At 44.2% G+C, this 19,403-nt stretch overlaps 2 protein-coding genes and 1 long non-coding RNA gene across 9 annotated transcripts in view; 1 reads left to right on the top strand and 2 right to left on the bottom strand.

Moving 5' to 3' along the window:
- The window catches only part of LRRK1 (leucine rich repeat kinase 1), a 132,298-nt gene extending 131,640 nt beyond the window's left edge, over positions 1-658 (bottom strand). For all 3 annotated transcript variants that reach the window (XM_075006425.1, XM_075006424.1, XM_075006427.1), the window contains exon 1: positions 549-658. The gene's annotated coding sequence lies outside the window, so the exon portion shown is untranslated. The remainder of the gene's footprint in view (positions 1-548) is intronic.
- LOC142019471 (uncharacterized) lies at positions 298-19,335 on the top strand. Of its 5 annotated transcripts, none has more exons than XR_012647091.1 (5): positions 298-650; positions 9,939-10,057; positions 11,022-11,166; positions 15,377-15,470; positions 17,962-19,335. It is a non-coding gene; the product is annotated as an uncharacterized LOC142019471 (long non-coding RNA). The 5 variants fall into 5 exon arrangements; XR_012647090.1 differs by having other exon boundaries at positions 301-544; XR_012647089.1 differs by having other exon boundaries at positions 300-650; positions 9,939-11,166.
- ALDH1A3 (aldehyde dehydrogenase 1 family member A3) overlaps positions 11,161-19,403 on the bottom strand; it is a 55,413-nt gene continuing 47,170 nt past the window's right edge. The window contains exons 11-13 of the mRNA XM_075006431.1: positions 15,399-15,556; positions 13,622-13,696; positions 11,161-12,024 (exon numbers count right to left, since the gene is read on the bottom strand). Coding sequence (XP_074862532.1) covers positions 11,937-12,024; positions 13,622-13,696; positions 15,399-15,556 — 321 coding nt within the window. The 3' untranslated portion in view covers positions 11,161-11,936. The remainder of the gene's footprint in view (positions 12,025-13,621; positions 13,697-15,398; positions 15,557-19,403) is intronic.

Raw genomic sequence — 19,403 nt, 5'->3', positions numbered from 1 at the left:
CTGCAGCTCAGAGGCAAGACAAGGGGCTACCCCAACCGGGCCCCTCTGGCTGGGGATGCCAAGGCAGCAGCAGCAGCACCAGCAAGGCGAGATGGGTATCGCCCCGACGGCCAAACACACCCGCCCCAGTGCCCAGCGCTGGGTGGCTCCTGGCCCAACTTCGGCTGCTCCCGGGGACTGGCAAAGCGCGGGACCTGGGGTGGGTATGTGTGCGCGGGGGGGGGGGGGGGGCGGTCTGCCCTTTCAAAGCGGCTCTGGCCCGCGCCTTGTCCCCTGTCCCCCCGCCCGCAGGGCAGCCCAGCGCCGGAGCAGGTGTCAGGCGGCCTGGCCCAGCCCTGCCCGGCCCGGAGCCCGCCAGGCGGCTGTGGCGCTGCGGCGCGGAGACAGCGGCTGTGGGGGGAGCGGGAGGAAGGCCCCAGCTCTCCGCTCTGCGGCGCAGACGCCCCCGGCGGGCTCGGCGGACTCGGGCCGCGGCCGCAACGCTGCCCAAGGGAAGCGGCAGGAAAAGCCCCTCAGCAGCACGGCGGCGCCCCGCCAAGCCACGGTACCTCCCGTCTCCTGCTGGATGCGGAGCCGCCTCCTTCTCCGGCCGGGGCAGCAGCGGCTGTGGCGCTGCTCCGCGGCAGGGAGGCCGGGAGAGGAACGGGGCGGTACGCACGCGGGACGGGGCAGCCAGCACTTCCTCAATCCAGGGAGAAGCGGGCGGAGTGTGGGTGAGGGCGAGTGTGAGTAGGGTGTGCCCGGGAGGGGAGGGGTGAGGCTGTGTGGGGGTGAGTGTGAATAGGGTGTGCCCGGGAGGGGAGGGGTGAGGCTGTGTGGGGGTGAGTGTGAATAGGGTGTGCTCGTGAGGGGAGGGGTGGGGGCGAGTGGGAGGGGAGTGTGGGGGAGTGAAAGTGAGTGTGTGGGGGGAGTAGGGGGTGCCTGTGGGTGGGGTGAGGGGAGTAGGGTGTGGGGGTGAAGGAGTACAGTATGACTGTGCGGGGAGTGAGGAGGGTGTGCCTGTGAGGGGAGGGGTGAGGGGTGTGGGGGTTAGTGTGAGTAGGGTGTGCCTGTGAGGGGAGGGGTGAGGGGGTGTGGGGGCAAGTGTGAGTAGGGTGTGCCTGTGAGTGTGTGTGGGGGTGAGTGTGAATAGAGTGTGCTCGTGAGGGGTGGGGGTGAGGTGAGTGGGAGGGGAGTGTTGGGGGAGTAGGGCGTGCCTGTGGGTGGGGTGAGGGGAGTAGGGTGTGGGGGTGAAGGAGTACAGTATGACTGTGCGGGGAGTGAGGAGGGTGTGCCTGTGAGGGGAGGGGTGAGGGGTGTGGGGGTTAGTGTGAGTAGGGTGTGCCTGTGAGGGGAGGGGTGAGGGGGTGTGGGGGCAAGTGTGAGTAGGGTGTGCCTGTGAGTGTGTGTGGGGGTGAGTGTGAATAGAGTGTGCTCGTGAGGGGTGGGGGTGAGGTGAGTGGGAGGGGAGTGTTGGGGGAGTAGGGCGTGCCTGTGGGTGGGGTGAGGGGAGTAGGGTGTGGGGGTGAAGGAGTACAGTATGACTGTGCGGGGAGTGAGGAGGGTGTGCCTGTGAGGGGAGGGGTGAGGGGTGTGGGGGTTAGTGTGAGTAGGGTGTGCCTGTGAGGGGAGGGGTGAGGGGGTGTGGGGGCAAGTGTGAGTAGGGTGTGCCTGTGAGTGTGTGTGGGGGTGAGTGTGAATAGAGTGTGCTCGTGAGGGGTGGGGGTGAGGTGAGTGGGAGGGGAGTGTTGGGGGAGTAGGGCGTGCCTGTGGGTGGGGTGAGGGGAGTAGGGTGTGGGGGTGAAGGAGTACAGTATGACTGTGTGGGGAGTGAGGAGGGTGTGCTTGTGAGGGGAGGGGGGAAGGGAGTAGGGTGTGCATGTAGGAGTGAAGGAGTATGGTATGACTAGAGGGGAGTGGGGAGGGTGTGCATGTGAGTGGAATGGGGGGTGAAGAACAGGGAGGGACTAGGAGAAAGGGAGTGGGGGGAGTCAGGGAGGGGAAGTGGTGAAGGTGTGAGGAGAATGGCCACAGTGGGGGTGAGAGGAGGGATGAGAAAGGGGAGTGTGGGGAAGGGGTAGCAGAAAGGGGAGTGTGTGAGGGGAGTTGGGGGAGGAAAGGGGAAGGAGAAAAGAGTGTTGCTTATGAGGATGGGAGAAAGAAGAGGGGAGGAAGGAGTTTGAGGGGTGTGAAGGGGGGATGCAAAAAGGAGAATTGGGGGAAGGGAGAGTTAGAGGGGTGAAAAGAGAGGTGTGTGTGTGAGGGCCAGAGGAGAGCTGGAGGGAGGGAGTGTTCTAGGTTGGGGTGAGCAAACTTTTTAAGTTGGTCTCCGCTTTTCATCCCTGCAGTTAGCAGGCCCCTGCCAACCTAGCTAATGTAATCCAAATTGTTGGAAATTTTGGTTATGTTCACGTGAAAAAAAAACTGTTGGCACAAGTAAGAAAATAAGTGTAGACTATAATATTTTTATTAATCAGTATATGTGTGTGTATGTATGAATACGCATAGATAAAAACAGTAACGTATTTCAAGATTTTTAATGAGATGGATGAGCCTGAGACCCAGCAGCCAAACTTGCTGGGCCTGTCCTTACAAAATTTCACATCCCTTGAGGGGGCCATCACTCTGCCCTAGAGCTCTGATTCTCTCAATGCAGTCTGTGGACCATGCCACGTTGCAGCTGGGCGGTGAAGCTTGGGGTTCACTCTTTCCCCAGCAGCAGGGAGCCCACAGTGACATTCCAGTCTTGGGGTTCCCCTCCCCCTTGCCAGGTTTTTGCGCCAACTGCCTGCTGTAGGCAGAGGAGCGGCCACAAGCATTGTGGGCTGGATCCCACACATGTGGGGAAGGTGGGAAGGAAGGATGGAGAGTACGGCTGCTTCCCCTCCTCCCTGTGAGGCCAACTCAGCACTAGGAGCCATTCATGAGAGGGTTTCTCCTCTGCTCCTATTGTCTGGATTTCAGCCAATGGGAGCAGGAGAGGGCAGTACCTGGGAAGTGGTGGGGAGCACAGAGTTAGATAAGTCATCCCCCCGCCCCCGTTCATCTCTCCCAGCCTTGGTCCCCTCCTGCCCCACCCTCCCTCTCATTTCTTGCCCCCTCCTCCTGCACAGCTGTCCCACCCCAGCCTGTTCCTGCACTCTCTCTCCTGGCCAGATGCTGTACCCATACACTGCTCCCACATGCTCCTTTGCTCCTGTACTCTTCCTCTTGGCCACACACCTCATCTGCAGCCCACTGCCTTCCCTGCCTTGTAGACTTTCCACCTTCAATCCTCTCCTGCACCCTCATCCTTGGCCAGACCTCCACTCCCAGCCCACTCAAGTACTCTATCTCACCCCACTCTGTTGCACTCCCTAGCAGCCCTGTCTTGCACACTGATCCCCTAAATTTTGATGCACCCCAAAGCTGGGGGTGGGGGGATGTCACAAATCTACAAACCCTAGGACCCCAAAAGCATTAATCTAGCTTGTGGAAAGCCTTGAAGCTTGGTCCTCCCTTCCTCCTCATCCCTTGCCATGGGGCTGGAGCACCAGGGGAGTAAAGGATCTCAGTTGGGGCCACATCAGTGAGGGTTGGAGGGAGTGGGATAATTGCCTCTCACTTGTGTGGCCCTGGAATGATTTTTCTGTAGATCAGTGGCCCACTGATCCAAACAAGGTTCCCTACCATAAGACAACATTGGAACATTTTTTGGACATATCTTATTAAATGAAGTTAACTAACATGTTGAAGTTAAAGCACTTAATCTCTTTAATTATTTTGTTTATTAATACATATGCCCCCCCTCTGTATAGCTCCAGTAGCCTAATATAAATACATTAGTATTTTAGATGTTTCGAGCTAAACAAAGACAGTTTGTCATCATGGGTGGTTAGCTGGTGGTCCACGGCGTGGTTTGTATTGAGCTAGATGAGCCACAAGCCCAAAAGTTTGAAAACCGCTGCCGTAGAGGGACAACTGTGACATAGCTGGTAACACAGATTTGGTGAGATAATATGCACAACTGGAATGTTAGAAGTGTACAGCTTGCTCAGGAAGGACAGGCAGGGGAAATAAAGGAAAGCATTGTCTTGTGTATTAAGAAGAGTATATATTTGGACTAAGGTTCAACTGGAAATAGGAGACAGACTTGAGAACTTCTGGGTAAAGATAAAAGGGGGTTAAAAAAACAAGGGAGATGTCATGGTAGTAGTCTACAACAGAACACCTAGCTGTGAAGAAGTGGCTGAGACTTTATTTAAATTAACAAAATCAGCCAAAGCACAGGACTTGATGGTGGTGGGGGACTTCCACTACAGAGACATCTGTTGGAGAAACAACACAACAGGGCACAGATGATCAAAAAAGTTCTTGGAATGTATTGGAATTTTTTTGTTTATTTCAGAAGGTGGAGAAAGCTGATTTGGTTTGATTTTGACAAATATGGAGGAATGGTTGGGAATTTGAAAGTGGAAGGCAGGTTGGGTGAACATGATCATGAAATAAGTGTCCATGATTCCCAGGAATGGTAGGAAGGAAAACAGCAAAATACAGACAATGGATTTCAAAAAGGTAGACTTTACCAAGCTCAGGGAGTTGGAAGGTAAGATTCCAGGAGAAACGGATCTAAGAGGGAAGCAATTGAAGACAGTTGGCAGTTTTTCTTTAAAGAGACAGTATTAAGGGCACAAGATTAAAACTATTCCACTGAGTAGGAAAGATAAGAAGTACAGCAAGAGACCACCTGATTTAATCAGGAGATTAAATTAAAAAAAAAAAAAACCAAAGTGGAAAGTAAGTCAGATTATAAAGGATGAATATAAACAACACACGTAAGATGTGGTAAAATTTGGAAGTCCAAGGCACAAAACAAGCTCAAACCAGTTAAAGACTTGAAGGGTAGCAAGAAAATATACCACAAAATACATTGGAAGCCAGGGGAAGATCCAGAGCAGGAGAGGCCCATTACTCAATGAAGAGGGAAAAACAAACAATAAATAGAAAAATGTGGAAAGGGTGGAGATGCTTAATGACCTATTTGCTTTTTCACCAAGATTTGTGGTAATTGGCACCTAACAGTGAATGCCAGAGAAACTGGGATAGGTTCAGCAGCTATAATAGGGAAGGAACAAGTTAAAATATTACTTAGACAAGTTAGATGTCTTCAAGTTACTGGGCCTGATGAAATGCACCCTAAAGCACTCAAGGATTTGACTGTGGAGATATGTGGTGATAACAAAACATGTCTCATGTTAAAACAAAAAGCAGTCAAGTAGCACTTTAAAGACTAGCAAAATAGTTTAAGGTGAGCTTTCGTGGGACAGACCCACTTCTTCAGACCATAGCCAGACCAGAACAGACTCAATATTTAAGGCACAGAGAACCAAAAACAGTAAACAAGGAGGACAAATCAGAAAAAGATAATGAAGGTGAGCAAATCAGAGAGTGGAGGGGTGGGGGGGAAGGTCAAGAATTAGATTGAGCCAAGTATGCAGACGAGCCCCTGTAGTGACTCAGAAAGTTCCCATCACAATTTAAACCATGTGTTAATGTGCCAAATTTGAATATAAAAGCCAGCTCGGCTGCTTGCTTTTATATTCAAATTCGGCACATTAACACATGGTTTAAATCGTGATGGGAACTTTGAGTCACTATATCAAGTATCGGAGGGGTAGCCGTGTTAGTCTGGATCTGTAACAGCAACAAAGGGTCCTGTGGCACCTTATAGACATCTGAAGAAGTGAGTCTGTGCTCACGAAAGCTCATGCTCAAAACTTTGTTAGTCTATAAGGTGCCACAGGACCCTTCGTTGCTGTTTGAGTCACTATAGGGGCTTGTCTGCATACTTGGCTCAATCTAATTCTTGACCTTCCCCCCCACCCCTCCACTCTGATTTGCTCACCTTGATTATCTTTTTCTGATTTGTCCTCCTTGCTTACTGTTTTTGGTTCTCTGTGCCTTAAATATTGAATCTGTTCTGGTCTGGCTGTGGTCTGAAGAAGTGGGTCTGTCCCACGAAAGCTCACCTAAAACTATTTTGCTAGTCTTCAAAGTGCTACTTGAGTGCTTTTTGTTTTGATAGTGTATAGACTAGCACGGCTTCCTCTCTGTTACTATGTCTCATGTTAGCTGAAGGAATCTGGCCTGGAAGCTATTGGATCTGAGAGAACTAGATTGCTGAGACACTTACATCTGCAATAGCCAAAAAAAAGAGACTGATCTTGCTTGCTTACTCCTGCAGAGTCCTGACTTCATTGAATAAAGTTTTGCAGGATGGAACCTTTAAGTGTGAAACTACTGGTGTACTTAACATCTGCACAACCAAATGAGTCAGAGAATAGAACTGATTTAAAGTCTGTGGGTTTGATGTGAATTCTTTGCTAATTTGGATATAATCTGTTTTGCTAGGCATATAGGAAACCTGTATCCATTCTTTGTCAAGCAGTATACTCACTCCCAACCACATGGGTAAGCCTTGCAAGGCCTGAAGGCAGCAGTACAGTACACTTCACCAAGCACTGAAATGCTATTTTGAAAACAAAGTGTCCTATGTGAATTCAGACAGTGAACAGGATCACAGAATGATACACTGCCTCAGAAGTCAACAGGATGCATCTAGCTTGAAAGCCAGTTTCCCCTCACCAACAGCAGTTGGCCCAATAAAAGATGCTACCTTACCCGCCTTGTCTCTATCATCAGAGACAAGCCCAAAACCTTGGATATCAACTTCCATCATTCTGTAATTGGCCAAAAACCTTGACGTGAATATTCTGAAGTAGGACAGAGATCAAAATGTTAGTGCAGGCAAAGTCTTGCATTCTGAGTGTTCACCCACCACTTGAAGTATTTACCCAATATTTACTTGGGGGTGGGGGAGAACATTTACTGGTGTGTCCACAGATGTATACTTTATAACCCACATATGCCATTCAAAGGAATATACCAGCCTGTGCCAGAATATACCCTATGCTGTCTACTGCTGACTGTACATCCTTGTATTGTTATAAACCTACTGCATAACACCTTTATTAGGCTGCAACTTGATTGTATTACACCTGAGTCTTTTTTCTAGTTTAAACACTCACTTTCCTATTGCAGATGAGCATGTAATACCTGTCTAGAAAAGATATGCTCATTTCCTCTTTTTTTTGTTCTTCTCCCTTTATCTTTCTTTCCCAAATGGAGCTGTCTAGAAGTTTACAAAATGGGGAATTTTGATTTTTGGGAACATTTCCTTGTGTTTCCCGGCCAGATCTCTCTATTCCCTGCATGTTGGTATCTTCTTTCTGCACTCTCCCTTGGGCTTCCTTCTACAACTTTTCTTTACCCTGTCCAATCACTGACACCCTTACAGCAGCACTCATGGGGCTTGGAAATGTTACTAGTTCAGCTTTAAGTGTTATGGGTAACTGGAACTCTAACAATCCCAGTACCTAGCCTACTACACAAGATCCACATGCAAGTGTCTCATTGCCCAGAAGCAAGTCTCAGCTGAAAAGCCAAATCCCTCTATATCAGCTCCTTCCACTGCTATTGGGTACTACCCCTAACTTCTGCTTGGGATCTGGGCCCTGTATTTTTCTCATGCTCCAGCTAGTAGGTGCCTGGTAAAGCAAAATCCTTCTGACCTGTTCTCGATGCTTTCCTGTTCAACATACATACATCTGCCCTGCTGTTTTGGCCTGAACTGCTTAACATGCCCCTTTAAGAAAAGGTAAAGCAACAATGAGAATGCAGCAGGGCCCACTCTTGCAACTGACTATAGTTCAGTAAACCTTCTATTAGAGATGGTAGGCTTTGCTTAAATAAAAGCTGCAGTAGAGAGACGGGTTAAGTAAATAAAGACAAATAAGAACAATAACAAATCTGCCACGTCTATAGTGGTAGATGACATTGTAGACTTTTTGGCTGCATTTTTCTACTCCCTGCTCTAGTTTCCTTTTAACTTGCCCAACAACTCAGTCACCTGCCACTATAGTGACTTACAAGGCACTGCAATTTATCATTAACATAAAAGTGAATCTATGGCACTTCTCACCAAAGAGCCACGACATACATGAATGAATCAGCCCACAATCATTCTGAAAGGTAGGGAAGTCTGCCCTTATAGGCAAAAGAGTAAGGTTCCTCTTGAACCCATAAAAACATGGACATTCAAATTTAATATTCTCATTGCAACTTTGGCTCCCCAGTTGTGCCAAGGTGTAGCATTATTTAGTGGTCAAGTCCTCTTCTGATAAAAGCCTTGGAGGTTACTGATCTGATCCTATTCCCTTGTAGAGGGGAGCTAAATACAGAGTGACTGATCAGACAGGTGTTTGGATTAAAAGACACTGCCCAGTTTTTAAAATAAAGAGACAAATACATAATTTTTTGAGCAGATTTCAAATTAATCTTTGAATCACTTTTTTCAATTAAAGCCATGAAATATTGAAAGTAATTAAATAATACAATCTTTTTTTAAAAAAAAAGGATGGAGATTTAATATGTAGTACAGGTTGAATCTCTCTAATCTAAAACACTCTCATCTGGCAACATCTGTAATCTGGTATGATTTTAGTTACCCAGATGGCCATATATCATGGGAGTGGCCAAGCTTCCTTTGCTCCCATAAAGTTTGCTTACAGCCACCATCCTGACTCTCATTGTTTAGTGCTGTTTAGCTGTAATTTATCCCTAAATGTCTTCTAAGAGCCCAGTAAGCAGTGGAGGTGTTGGTAACGCTGCTAGACAATATTGACCTCCCATGGTCCATCAGATTCACTCATTTGGCACCAGTCAGGTCACGAGGGTGCAAGAGGAGAGAGGTTTAACTTGCAGTATTACATTTCTTTTTTTAAAATTACTCAAATGGTGCTAGCAGGTGATTTATCACAGAGATCTTTATTCAGAGCTATCCTCACTGAGTTCAAGGAGACAACAGAGCTATTTTGTGTGAGTATAGGTCTCTCAATCTTACATTTTCAGAGTTTATTCTCTGAACTAAGGAAAACCACATATTTTACTTTTTTGAGTGAAGTTGGCAGGACTTCCCCCAACACTTTTCAGTAGACAAGATCTCACCTGCAACATTTATACAAACTACCACAAAAAGTTAAAAAATTTTATTAAGAATTGGAAAGATAATACTACAAAAAGGTACCCAAATTCTAAATATCTACATGAGGTTTACACACATATAGCATTTCCCTGTACCTTCAGCTATAAAAATACATTAGATTAAGTGTACTCTAATTTATAAATATATTTTTAAAAAATTAAGTAGTATTTCATATGAAAAGTATTACTGTGCAATGAAAGAATATAAATTCTTTAATGGGTCATTGTATGTTAGTGGCTATTGTTATCTGATATATAATTTAGAAAATTCAGTGTGTAAAATCAAACCCTGATTTATACAGTAAGAAAATACATTACTAAGTCATTTGTTTAACTTGAGAAGAAATATATATATATATATATATATAACATATATATAAACCAAATGCTAAAATAGATTGTACATTTCATATGTCATATTTCCCACCCCAATATGTTTAATCAAACCAAAAATATGGAAGGCTATACTGGTAATTATTATTCCAGTTTCATTTTGCTATTTACCTTGCCTCCAGATCATCTGCTTGTAGCTCTAGAAAACATAAGTAGATTATAGTAAAATGCTCCTCTGCTAAGGCAGTTGCGATCTCTTGCTAAATGTATTACAAATGTTGAAATATATTTACAGTTTTCCTATTTGGACTTTCATGGGGATCTCATCTGCATTTAGGTGGGGAAATGCACCTCCTGAAGTGCCACCTCCAATGACTATAGGAATGTGCCCCCTCCCCAGTTGTGTACAGCTGTCAGTGGTATGTTAGGCCAGGTCTACACTGCAGGGAAACAAAACCAAAAAAATTAAGATATGCAATTCCAGCTATAAAAATTGTGTAGCTGGAGTTGGCACCTTAAATCAATTTTTGCCACTGTTCCCACAGAAACTCTCCCATTGACATCCCTTGCTCCTCACAAGTCTCAGGAGTACTGGGGTTGATGACAGCACCCTGGTTGCTAAAGCGAACCCTGGAAGATTGACTACCAGCACATCGATCTTCTGGTAAGTAGAGACATGCTCTTATTTATGAGTGATCACAGACTGAGGAGCACAAAAGCCCCATTCCTTTCAAGATTCAGTAATTAACAGTGGAGTTCAGCCACATGCAAACTTCCTCCATACCTCCTCATCTATTAGCATGGTAATATTTTTTACTTATTTAGCAGGAGCATGTTTGGCAGAAGAGAGTTACTGGGTTATGATCTAACTTTGCTATTTTCCCTTCCACTTTAAACCGTAACTTCTGGGGTTTGCTATCATTTGGAATGTACCTACCACCTGTGTAACTTCTTTTGACAATGAAGGGCCTTTATCAGCACTCCAGTTAAGTCAACAGGCATTTCCTGCTTTAGCATATAAAAGAAGTTTTGCACCTCTGGTCAGTTTGCGCCCCTGATGCCTGGGTGGGATATATGCTTATTACCTACCTCCTTTCAGCTTCAATCTTTGTTGAAGGTTCTGCACAAAGCCCCACTGGAACTGGCTGTGTAAATAGAGCACCTTCCAGCTGTCTTCACCATAAGTCACCCTCTATTGCTGCCCAGTTTGGGGCCGGACTGCCAGTGTGGTGGGAATTTTATAGTAGTGCAAATTCCCTTTCCTACCCTCGGCCTTCACCTAGCTGGGATCCACGCCACAGGCTGTACAGTGGCTTCCTCCAACATACACCTAGGTGATCTAGCCCATGAAGTGAAGACAACTGAAACTCCACAACAGTCTGGGAGCAACTTCTTTTTCACAGCATATTTTCAGAAGCCTGTGGTAAATTACATTCATCTGGGGGTGGGGAGAGAACAGGGCTTTAGGGGAGTTTACTAATCCTGCTCAAAACAGGTTTAGCTGAACAAAATGAGATTCACATGTTGGAATAAAAAATGATGGCAGAGAGAAGAGATGCAATGCTTGCTCTCTTTCTATCCTCCTGTTTCTTTTGGATGATTTCTGTTTGGGTCTCTCTGTCCCCTAGATGTTTTCTGCAGCATGTGTGCCATGCTACAAGATTGGCAGGAGTGCTGGCATCATTAGTGGAGATACAGTGCAAAATCCTCTTGTGAAAAGTGCTGTAGTGAAGATTTACCATATACTGTACGAACTCTTCTGGAGCCAAAGAGGTTAGCAAGTCATTGCTTGTTTTCAGTATTCGTAGAGAACATGCATCACAACACAAGGCATACAAAATTTCTCCCTCACCCACCCCAAGTCCAAATATGTAGGATGAAATCCTGGTCCCACTGAAGTTGATGGCAAAACCCCTACCGAGGTTAATGGGACTATGATGTCACCATTATAGAGAATGTGTGTGTATTAGAGAGACCAAGACAATTCTTTCACATAAAAGTGCTTTACATAACTGTCCACAAAAACAAACTTTCCCATGGGGCTTAATTCTTCCCTTAACCCCAACAGAACTCCTGTGATTTCAGTGCTGTTAGGTGCAAAACTACTGAAGTCAATGACTTTATATCAGTTAAAGTCCACAGGTGTTTTAACATATTTAACAATCCATGCTGGTGCTGCCTTGTCTCTCTCTAATAGCATTGGGGATGATTTTACCTTCAAAGCCATGGTTTGATTACAGAACCTTTTTTTTTTTAAAGCACCGTGTGACCAGTAGCTTGGTCATGGTAGGAGAGTGATGCAAAGCCAAGGACTTGTCCACTGAATGCAGCATAAAGAATATGAGGACACAATGTGGACAGCTGATATGTCACTTAAATTTTGTGTCCAAAAGCTAACTGATGAGCAAAGTCCAGAAGATTCAAAGTTTATATAAAGTTTAAAAAGTGTTCTTTGTAAGAAGTGCTGTTTTCTCTTCCCCCACCCCAGCAAGTTTTCAACGTTCTCCCTGTCTGCATATCACATTCAGAATGTCAGCTTTTTTTTAAGCCTCCAGCTCCTCGTCATTCTTCTGAGATAGTTTAATGGTGACTGTTTTCACCTCAGTATATTCTGCCAGAGCGTATTCACCACTGAAAGAAAAAATAAAGCAATTACAATGCTTGAATTTACCACTTTAATCATATGCTACATTTTCATGTACGATAGCTGCTGTCGCTGAGCACCTTTACCCAGAACATCTTATTAAATAATATAATTACATTTTAGATAAGCAACACAGGCCCAGATCATAGAAACATAGAATACTAGAACTGGAACATCAAGAGGTCATCAGGTCCAGTCCCCTGCGCTCATGGCAGGACCAAGCACCTGACTCGGTATTTGTCTAATCTGTCCTTAAATATCTCCAATGATGGAGATTCCACAAACATCCTATGCAATTTATTCCAGTGCTTAATCACCCTGACAGGAAGCTTTTCTTGATGCCAGACCTAAACTCCTGTGGTGCAATGTAAGACCGATGCTTTTTGTCCTACCCTCAGAGGTTAAAGAGAATAATTTTTCTCCTTGCTCCCTTCTTGTAACAATCATCAGTTGCTGTGAATCAACATAGGTCTGTCAAAACCAATGAAACTCCGCTGACTTAATCTAGCTGGAGAGTTGACCCCCTCCTGTCTCATAATGCACTTCATATATAGATTGCAAGCTTTGACACAAGATTAGTACAATGGTTGAAATGGCTGATATTGACATAAGGAATGTCTCCATTGCCAGTGTGGTGGAACTCACAAAGCATTTTGGGAGGCTGCAGAAGGAAAGGCACTGCATGCACACCGTTATTATCTTGTTGACAATAACTAAAATTACACTTCCCTTCTTCACCCTTAGAATAAAATAAGCTTCTGTGTGGGAGCATATCCGTATACACATCTATAGGGCATTCAGTAACTAAAAAGACTTGGAAAGCAGGAGACAGATTTTTCCCCCCTCTGACTGACTGACTTTATAGCCACAGGCAAGTGAGGCAAGGGCAAAGCTTTTTTTGTGCCAGTACTTGCTGGTAGTGAGTACCAGTTCCCCTTTTTTTTTTTTTTAAAACAACAAAAAAGAAAAACGCACTGGGCAAGGGGAATTAATTATACAACAACCTGGGGCATATTTGCCTGGCAGGAAATATCCTAGAGCAGGAGCCAAGTAATGGAGTTCTGAAAAGCAGTTTTAGGACAGAGTGCACTGACTAGGTGACTTGTACAGTGAGGCAGGCAGATTAGGGGCACTATTCAGATGAACAAATCACCATGGAAGTTTTTACACCCTCTTACCCTCACTCAATTGTTTTCCTAATACTACAGTGGCCCTGATCACTGTTGTACCTCCATTCTACCTATTCGCTCCCCGTGGCACGTAACAGTTTACTCTCCTGTGGGATATAATACCTTGGCCTGATTTCAACTGCTGGGTTTAAAAGGGCCAGGATAGGAGGCCTATGATACACAGGCAGATTGATTTGGTGGTCTCTGCCAGCTAGCCTTAAACTCTATGATATGTTGCACTGGTATGTATTGCTCTGTAGAGGTATAAGGACAATGCAGTCTAGCCCCAGAAATTTAAGGCAAGCTTGATGAACTCCTAAGTTATCACTCTTACTGTACTGCATTCAATTTTCTACATTAAAGAAAACAAAACAAAAGACAAAAGAAAGAAAGATATCCTCAAAACAAAACTCACAGTTCTCTGCCATTTCCTGACATCTTAAAGCCACCAAAAGGAGCTTGTGCATAAAGGGCATTGTAGCAGTTGATCCTAGGGTCAAACATATTTTTTTATTAAATTAAACAGTTGGAATGTGGGAAGAGGGGAATGTATTCATGTTTATTAATATTCCAGAGTTGAGAAGAAACATTCATTTATCAAACTTCATCTACTTCACTAAAGCAGTGTCTACACTACAAAAATAACTTCGAAGTTGAGCATCTACACGCACCCTAATTTGAAGTTAAACTTCGAAGCAGGGCACTACTCCATTCCTGGGAATGGAGTAAGGACTTCAAGGTTGGGTTCCAAAGTAAGGGAAAATGCATGCAGACTCTCTGCTGGCTACTTCAAAGTAGTGCCTACTGTAGACGTACCTTAGGTGTTTTATTCACTACATTTTGGTTAATTTCAGTAAAAGAGGTTGATTTTATCATAGGAGGAAAAGTATTTGATAAAACTCTCTCTATAAAGATTGGTCCTCCCCACATTTCCCAGCCACAACCAGCTAACACATATGTAAACACGTTAAACTGTGTCTAGGCTGACTTCAAAGTCTCATTTAAAAATACATGTTTAAAAACAAACAAACAAAAAACAACTCCCACAACCTATTTTCTTGTCCAGACATGCCCACCTCAGCTGCAAATGCTTTGCTGCTGTCCAGGAAAGGTGTAGGAATACAGCTGTATTATACATATTTAGAAAGGTACAGCTAGTAGTAGAAATTGCTAGTGTAAACCCACTGGTTAATATACTAGCTCCTCTAAGACTTTAGCTGTGGTGAGATGATGAGGATTTAAAACCTGATCCCTTGACTTCGGCACCTGAGCGGGATTTGGCCTGCTGCAACAGACAAGACTATAATGTCACAGGAATACATGTTGCAGATGGCTTCTTCAAAACCAAAGACTATTTCAGAGAACAGGGGAAGAGACAGGAGAATTATGGATAAATACAAAGGATTGTTTATAAATAGAAAAAAATATATATTATTAGGCACCAGCGTGAAACTGCCATTGACTTCAGTGGAGCCAGGCTTTCAGCCCAGCTCTTTAAAGTGTCCTAATACTAAATAAGGATCTTTGGATGTAAAAACTGGACTTTCCTCTTTTAAACAGTGATGTGGTGCCATCTACTGCCTTGATGGATTTGTTACATATTCTGAAACCTTACATAACAACCACATCATAAACAGCATCCCAATAGTTTGGAGTTTTTTAAACTAGAAACCTCTCAGCAGGCCTAACCATGTTATTCCATAAAGCAGCATATACTGTTGGAATTTTCCATATGAGAGATTATATTTAAAGGGGTTGGGAACTAAAATAGTTTGAAACAAAAAGCAGTCAAGTAGCACTTTAAGGACAAGCAAAACAGTTTATTGGGTGAGCTTTCGTGGGACAGACCCACTTCTTCAGACCACAGCTGTTCTGGTCTGGCTGTGGTCTGAAGAAGTGGGTCTGTCCCATGAAAGCTCACCCAATAAACTATTTTGCTAGTTGTTAAAGTGCTACTTGACTGCTTTTTGTTTTGGTCGTGTATAGACTAGCACGGCTCCCTCTCTGTTACTAAAATAGTTTCGTTTCTGTAAAATACCTTGTGCTCTCTCTCATGATGAGCAACAGCTATTGCTTCTTTGGACAAAAGTGCAAGAGGGAGGGAACTCAAGATTAGTGCTACTGGTCACCAGGCCGCAGACACACTGTAAACAACCTCTGTCTATTGCAGCCATACAGGCAAAAATGTTTACCAGACGGTTCCAGACTCCAGTGCAGAAGCTAACGTCAAAGCTCTGTCCAGATTCTTTGTGAACACTGCGGCTGTGAGTCCATATTCAGTGTTATTCGCTCTTCTTATGACCTCTTCTATGCTTTTGAACTTCAGTATTGACTGCACTGGTCCAAAGATCTGTAAGCAATTAAATAGGTATTATTCTGCAAAGAACAGTGTGTATTCTGTAAATTAAATTTAGAAATGTTACACTGAAGACATCTGTATTGGTATTTTAATGGTTTTCAGCTGCATGACGGACCTGCTCTTGTGGAAACCAATGACAGAACTTCTCAATGATGGCACTGAGTCTGAACCTAAGTCCATTGGTTGAGTGAAGTGCAACAGTAGGAAACAGATGCAAAGCTCCAAAGATTACAAGATGCCATGATGAGAAGGAAAATCTTTAAATCTACATGAGCAAAGTTATCTGTTAAAACAGGCAATAGATAATTCTGGGTCATTCTCCATTTTTCCATTCAGAACTCTTAACTCTCTATGGGCTCAGTAGGCACTTTCTGTAGCAGAAATATACCAACATTTACCTCAGTTTCACCCCAGGCTTTCTACACTTTGCTGATACATGCAGCTAATACTGCACACACAAGTGGCTGCCCACCACTTCTGTATGCACTCTTCTCTGGAGGTAAATGTGTATAACTTGTACTGTTCTGTGGGTGCAGATTGCCCTTATCAGTACACAAGTCTCCTTTTCTGAGCTCAAGCTGTTTCTTACAAAATACAGTACATCTGCAACGCAAGGATGATTGTGTGCTAGCGACCATATGTTGTGTGGGTGATACTCCACTGGTGAAATGGAGAAATGCACACATAAGAAGGCTCCTCACCTCTGCTGTAACAACTGACATTCTTTGAGATGGGTGTCCCTGTTGGTGCTCCACATAAGGTGTATTGCTGTCCTGCACTTATAATCAGTGATGTTTTTAAAGCAGTAGTACTCCCAGCAGGGGTGCATGCATGGTACACACCTCATGTTTGTAGCGGCCGTTAACAGTCACACACTGCCCAGCATCCCTTAGTTCCTTCTCTACCACAGAAAAATGTTATAAATCCAGAGTAGAAAAGAGAAAAGGGAGGATGGGTTGTGGAGCCCCCTCAGGGACATCCATCTCCAAGAACTTCAGTTACTGCAGAGGTGAGTAACCTTCTCTTCTCCTTTGAGGAGTGTCCCTGTGGGTGTTCCACATAAGATGGCTAAAGAGCAGTATGCTGTTGTGGCTCGTGGGACTTTGGAATATGATCCTGACCAGCAAAAGGGGCGTCAGGTGATAAGTGCTGCTTGATCGCATAATGGTTCATCAAGGTGTGTATTGATGTTCATGTTGTGGTCTTACAGACATCATCAGTTGAGGTGCTGTGAAGGAATGCTAAGGAGGTGGAGACATTATGCACAGCTCTGGTGGAGTGTGTATATACTACTTGTAGTGTAGGTGTGTTATTTAGTTCATAGCAAAGTCTTGTACACTGAGATATCAACTCTGAGAGTCTTTATTTGGAAATTGGGAGTCCCTGAGAGCATTCTGTAGGACTAAGGGGAGAGCGATTGTTGTGAACACCATATGTGGAAACATCTCCATTTTTGATTACAAGTTCTCCGTGTACTTGGCTTCCTGGTGTTAGTTAGTATAGACTGGACTTCTTCTGAGCACTGTAACTGTACTTCTGGTAGCTGTGTAGAAGCCAGGCTATTGGTTGGAGCATCTTGAGATTGTGATGGCTAAGTGTGCCATTGTCCTGAGTGAGAAGTGGAGTTTGGGGAAGAGGTAGTGGAGGAGTTACAGACAGTTGCATTAGAAAAGAGTACTGGTTTGCTGAGGCCACAGAGGTGCTGAGAGTATCAGTCATGCGCTGTCCATTTGAACCTTGGGGATTACCCTGTGTAATAGAGGAATGCATGGAAACTCATAAAGGAGGTGAGTGTCTCACTTTATGGAGAACGCATCTCCCATGGGGTTCTTGTCCAGTCCAGCTCGGGAGCAGTACCTCAGGCATTTGGAACTGGTTGCTGTGACAAACAGCTCTGTAGTCTGAAAACCCCATTGTCAGAATATGGCATATAGAAATTAGCGTTGCATTCTCCCATTCATGATTTTGGTGAAACTGTCTGCTGAGGGTATCTGCTGTGGGGCTCTGCTTCCTGGGAAGATACATGGCTGAGATATTTATGTGGTTGTTTATGCACCAGTTCCAGAGGTATATAGCCTCTGTACACAGGTGATGAGATCATGCGCCACCTTGTTGATTAATAATGCCATGTTATCTGTGAATATCTTAAGGGCTTTGTGATGGATTAAGGGTTGAAAATGCTCATAAGTTCTGTGTACTGCCATTAATTTTAGGATGTTTATGTGGAGACATGATTCTTGGTAGCAGACAGAAACAGGACAAAGTTGCAGCAAAACTGACAATGAATGAAACTGGAGAAGCCCCATGAATCACAAGTTTGAAGTCTAGAAGTAACTCATATGAAAGATGTTTGTCATGGGATTGTCTGCTCACCTCTTATTTGCCTCTATTTTTAGGACATAACTCACTCCCAGGATGACTGACGTCTTTCCAGATTCCTCAGACTGCACGGCAAATCTGGCACATCAAGATGATACTTTCTATGCCAAGAGTGTATGGCAAGTGACCACATAAAAGAGGTCTAAGCTACATTCTAACACATCAGTATCGGTAGGACCTTGGCAGCCATTTAATTCCCTTTCTACTCCCCCAGTTCTGTTTCAGAGTCACCTCAGGCTCTAATCACATGCCATTTGTTTCAGTTTGCTTGATATTGCATCCTGAAAACAAGATTAACTGATTGACAATGCTGGTTTTCCCAATATTTTGACAGTCAGATGACTGAGCAGTGCAGAAAGTATCAGCAAGAGAAGAACAGCCCTGGCACCTGCGGTTATTGCCCTCACCCAGTTTCTCTTTGTAGGTTATTAGAATATTCTAATTTGTCCCTGAGTTCCTATGCCAAGGTTCCACTGGGCAGCATGACAGCTACTCAGGACTTTATCGTGACTGTAGGGTAAGGACATAAGATCATCATGCCTAAAAGCATAAGGAACATACCCCTAGTGCGAAAGGGAAACCTCTCCTATCTTTGCGAGGCATGAACCCTCTTACGTCCAGCTGAGCACTTCTGATTCCATCCAGCAGGGGGAACAAAAATAGCACATGGTACACATCTTCCTCACCAGCTAAGTATAGCATGTAACTGGATACAGAGACTGAGAATTTTCTAAACATGGAGCAGGCAGGTGAGGAATTTGTGTAATTTGCAAAAATTCAAGCATATATTTACTCAAATTGCAAACGAGAAAAATATTATTAATGGCCTTCTAAGAAAAGTGGTTAGTTTTTTAGTGATAACGTTCATAGCAACAAAATAAAACACGATTCAGCATCACATTGAAGCATATACTTAAGTTTAAACGTGTTTAAGTGCCATTGACCTTAATGGGAGCTTAAGAAGCTTTCTTGAAAAGGGGCTTGAATGCTTACAACTGAAGTTTCCATTGTGTTAATACATAGATAGGTTACTGTAGGATACTCATGAGCACAATGCTGCAGACACTTATTTTGAAAAAGAGCAACAAAGCTTTTTTGGAGGATGGGGAGGGACAGGATGGGACACCCAAGAATCATATGTACTGTAAAAACAGATTAAAAAATTAAGGACTCACACTTTGGGTCTAACAATGTTGACACTCTCTCCACCCTTCTCTCCTATTAAGGTTTCAGTTCTGGTTATTGGCCAGATTTTTTTTTTTCAAAAACAAAAAAAACAAAAAAACCCCAAACTTCTAAAATTCCCCTATGACCAAAGTGTCAGAAATATATTTCTGCACCAGGCAACTTTAAGATGCTGTGTCAACTTAATAAATTCTACAAGTTCAGTAGATTATTTTGCTTGATAGCTACAAAGATCATGGCTGAAAAATTCTCAAACTAGTGGCAGTCACTGAAA

This window comes from Carettochelys insculpta, chromosome 12 (genome assembly GCF_033958435.1).
Source record: "Carettochelys insculpta isolate YL-2023 chromosome 12, ASM3395843v1, whole genome shotgun sequence".
Lineage (NCBI taxonomy): Eukaryota > Metazoa > Chordata > Testudines > Carettochelyidae > Carettochelys > Carettochelys insculpta.
Note: the sequence above shows the minus strand (reverse complement) of the source record. Positions and strands in the feature narration are given on the sequence as shown.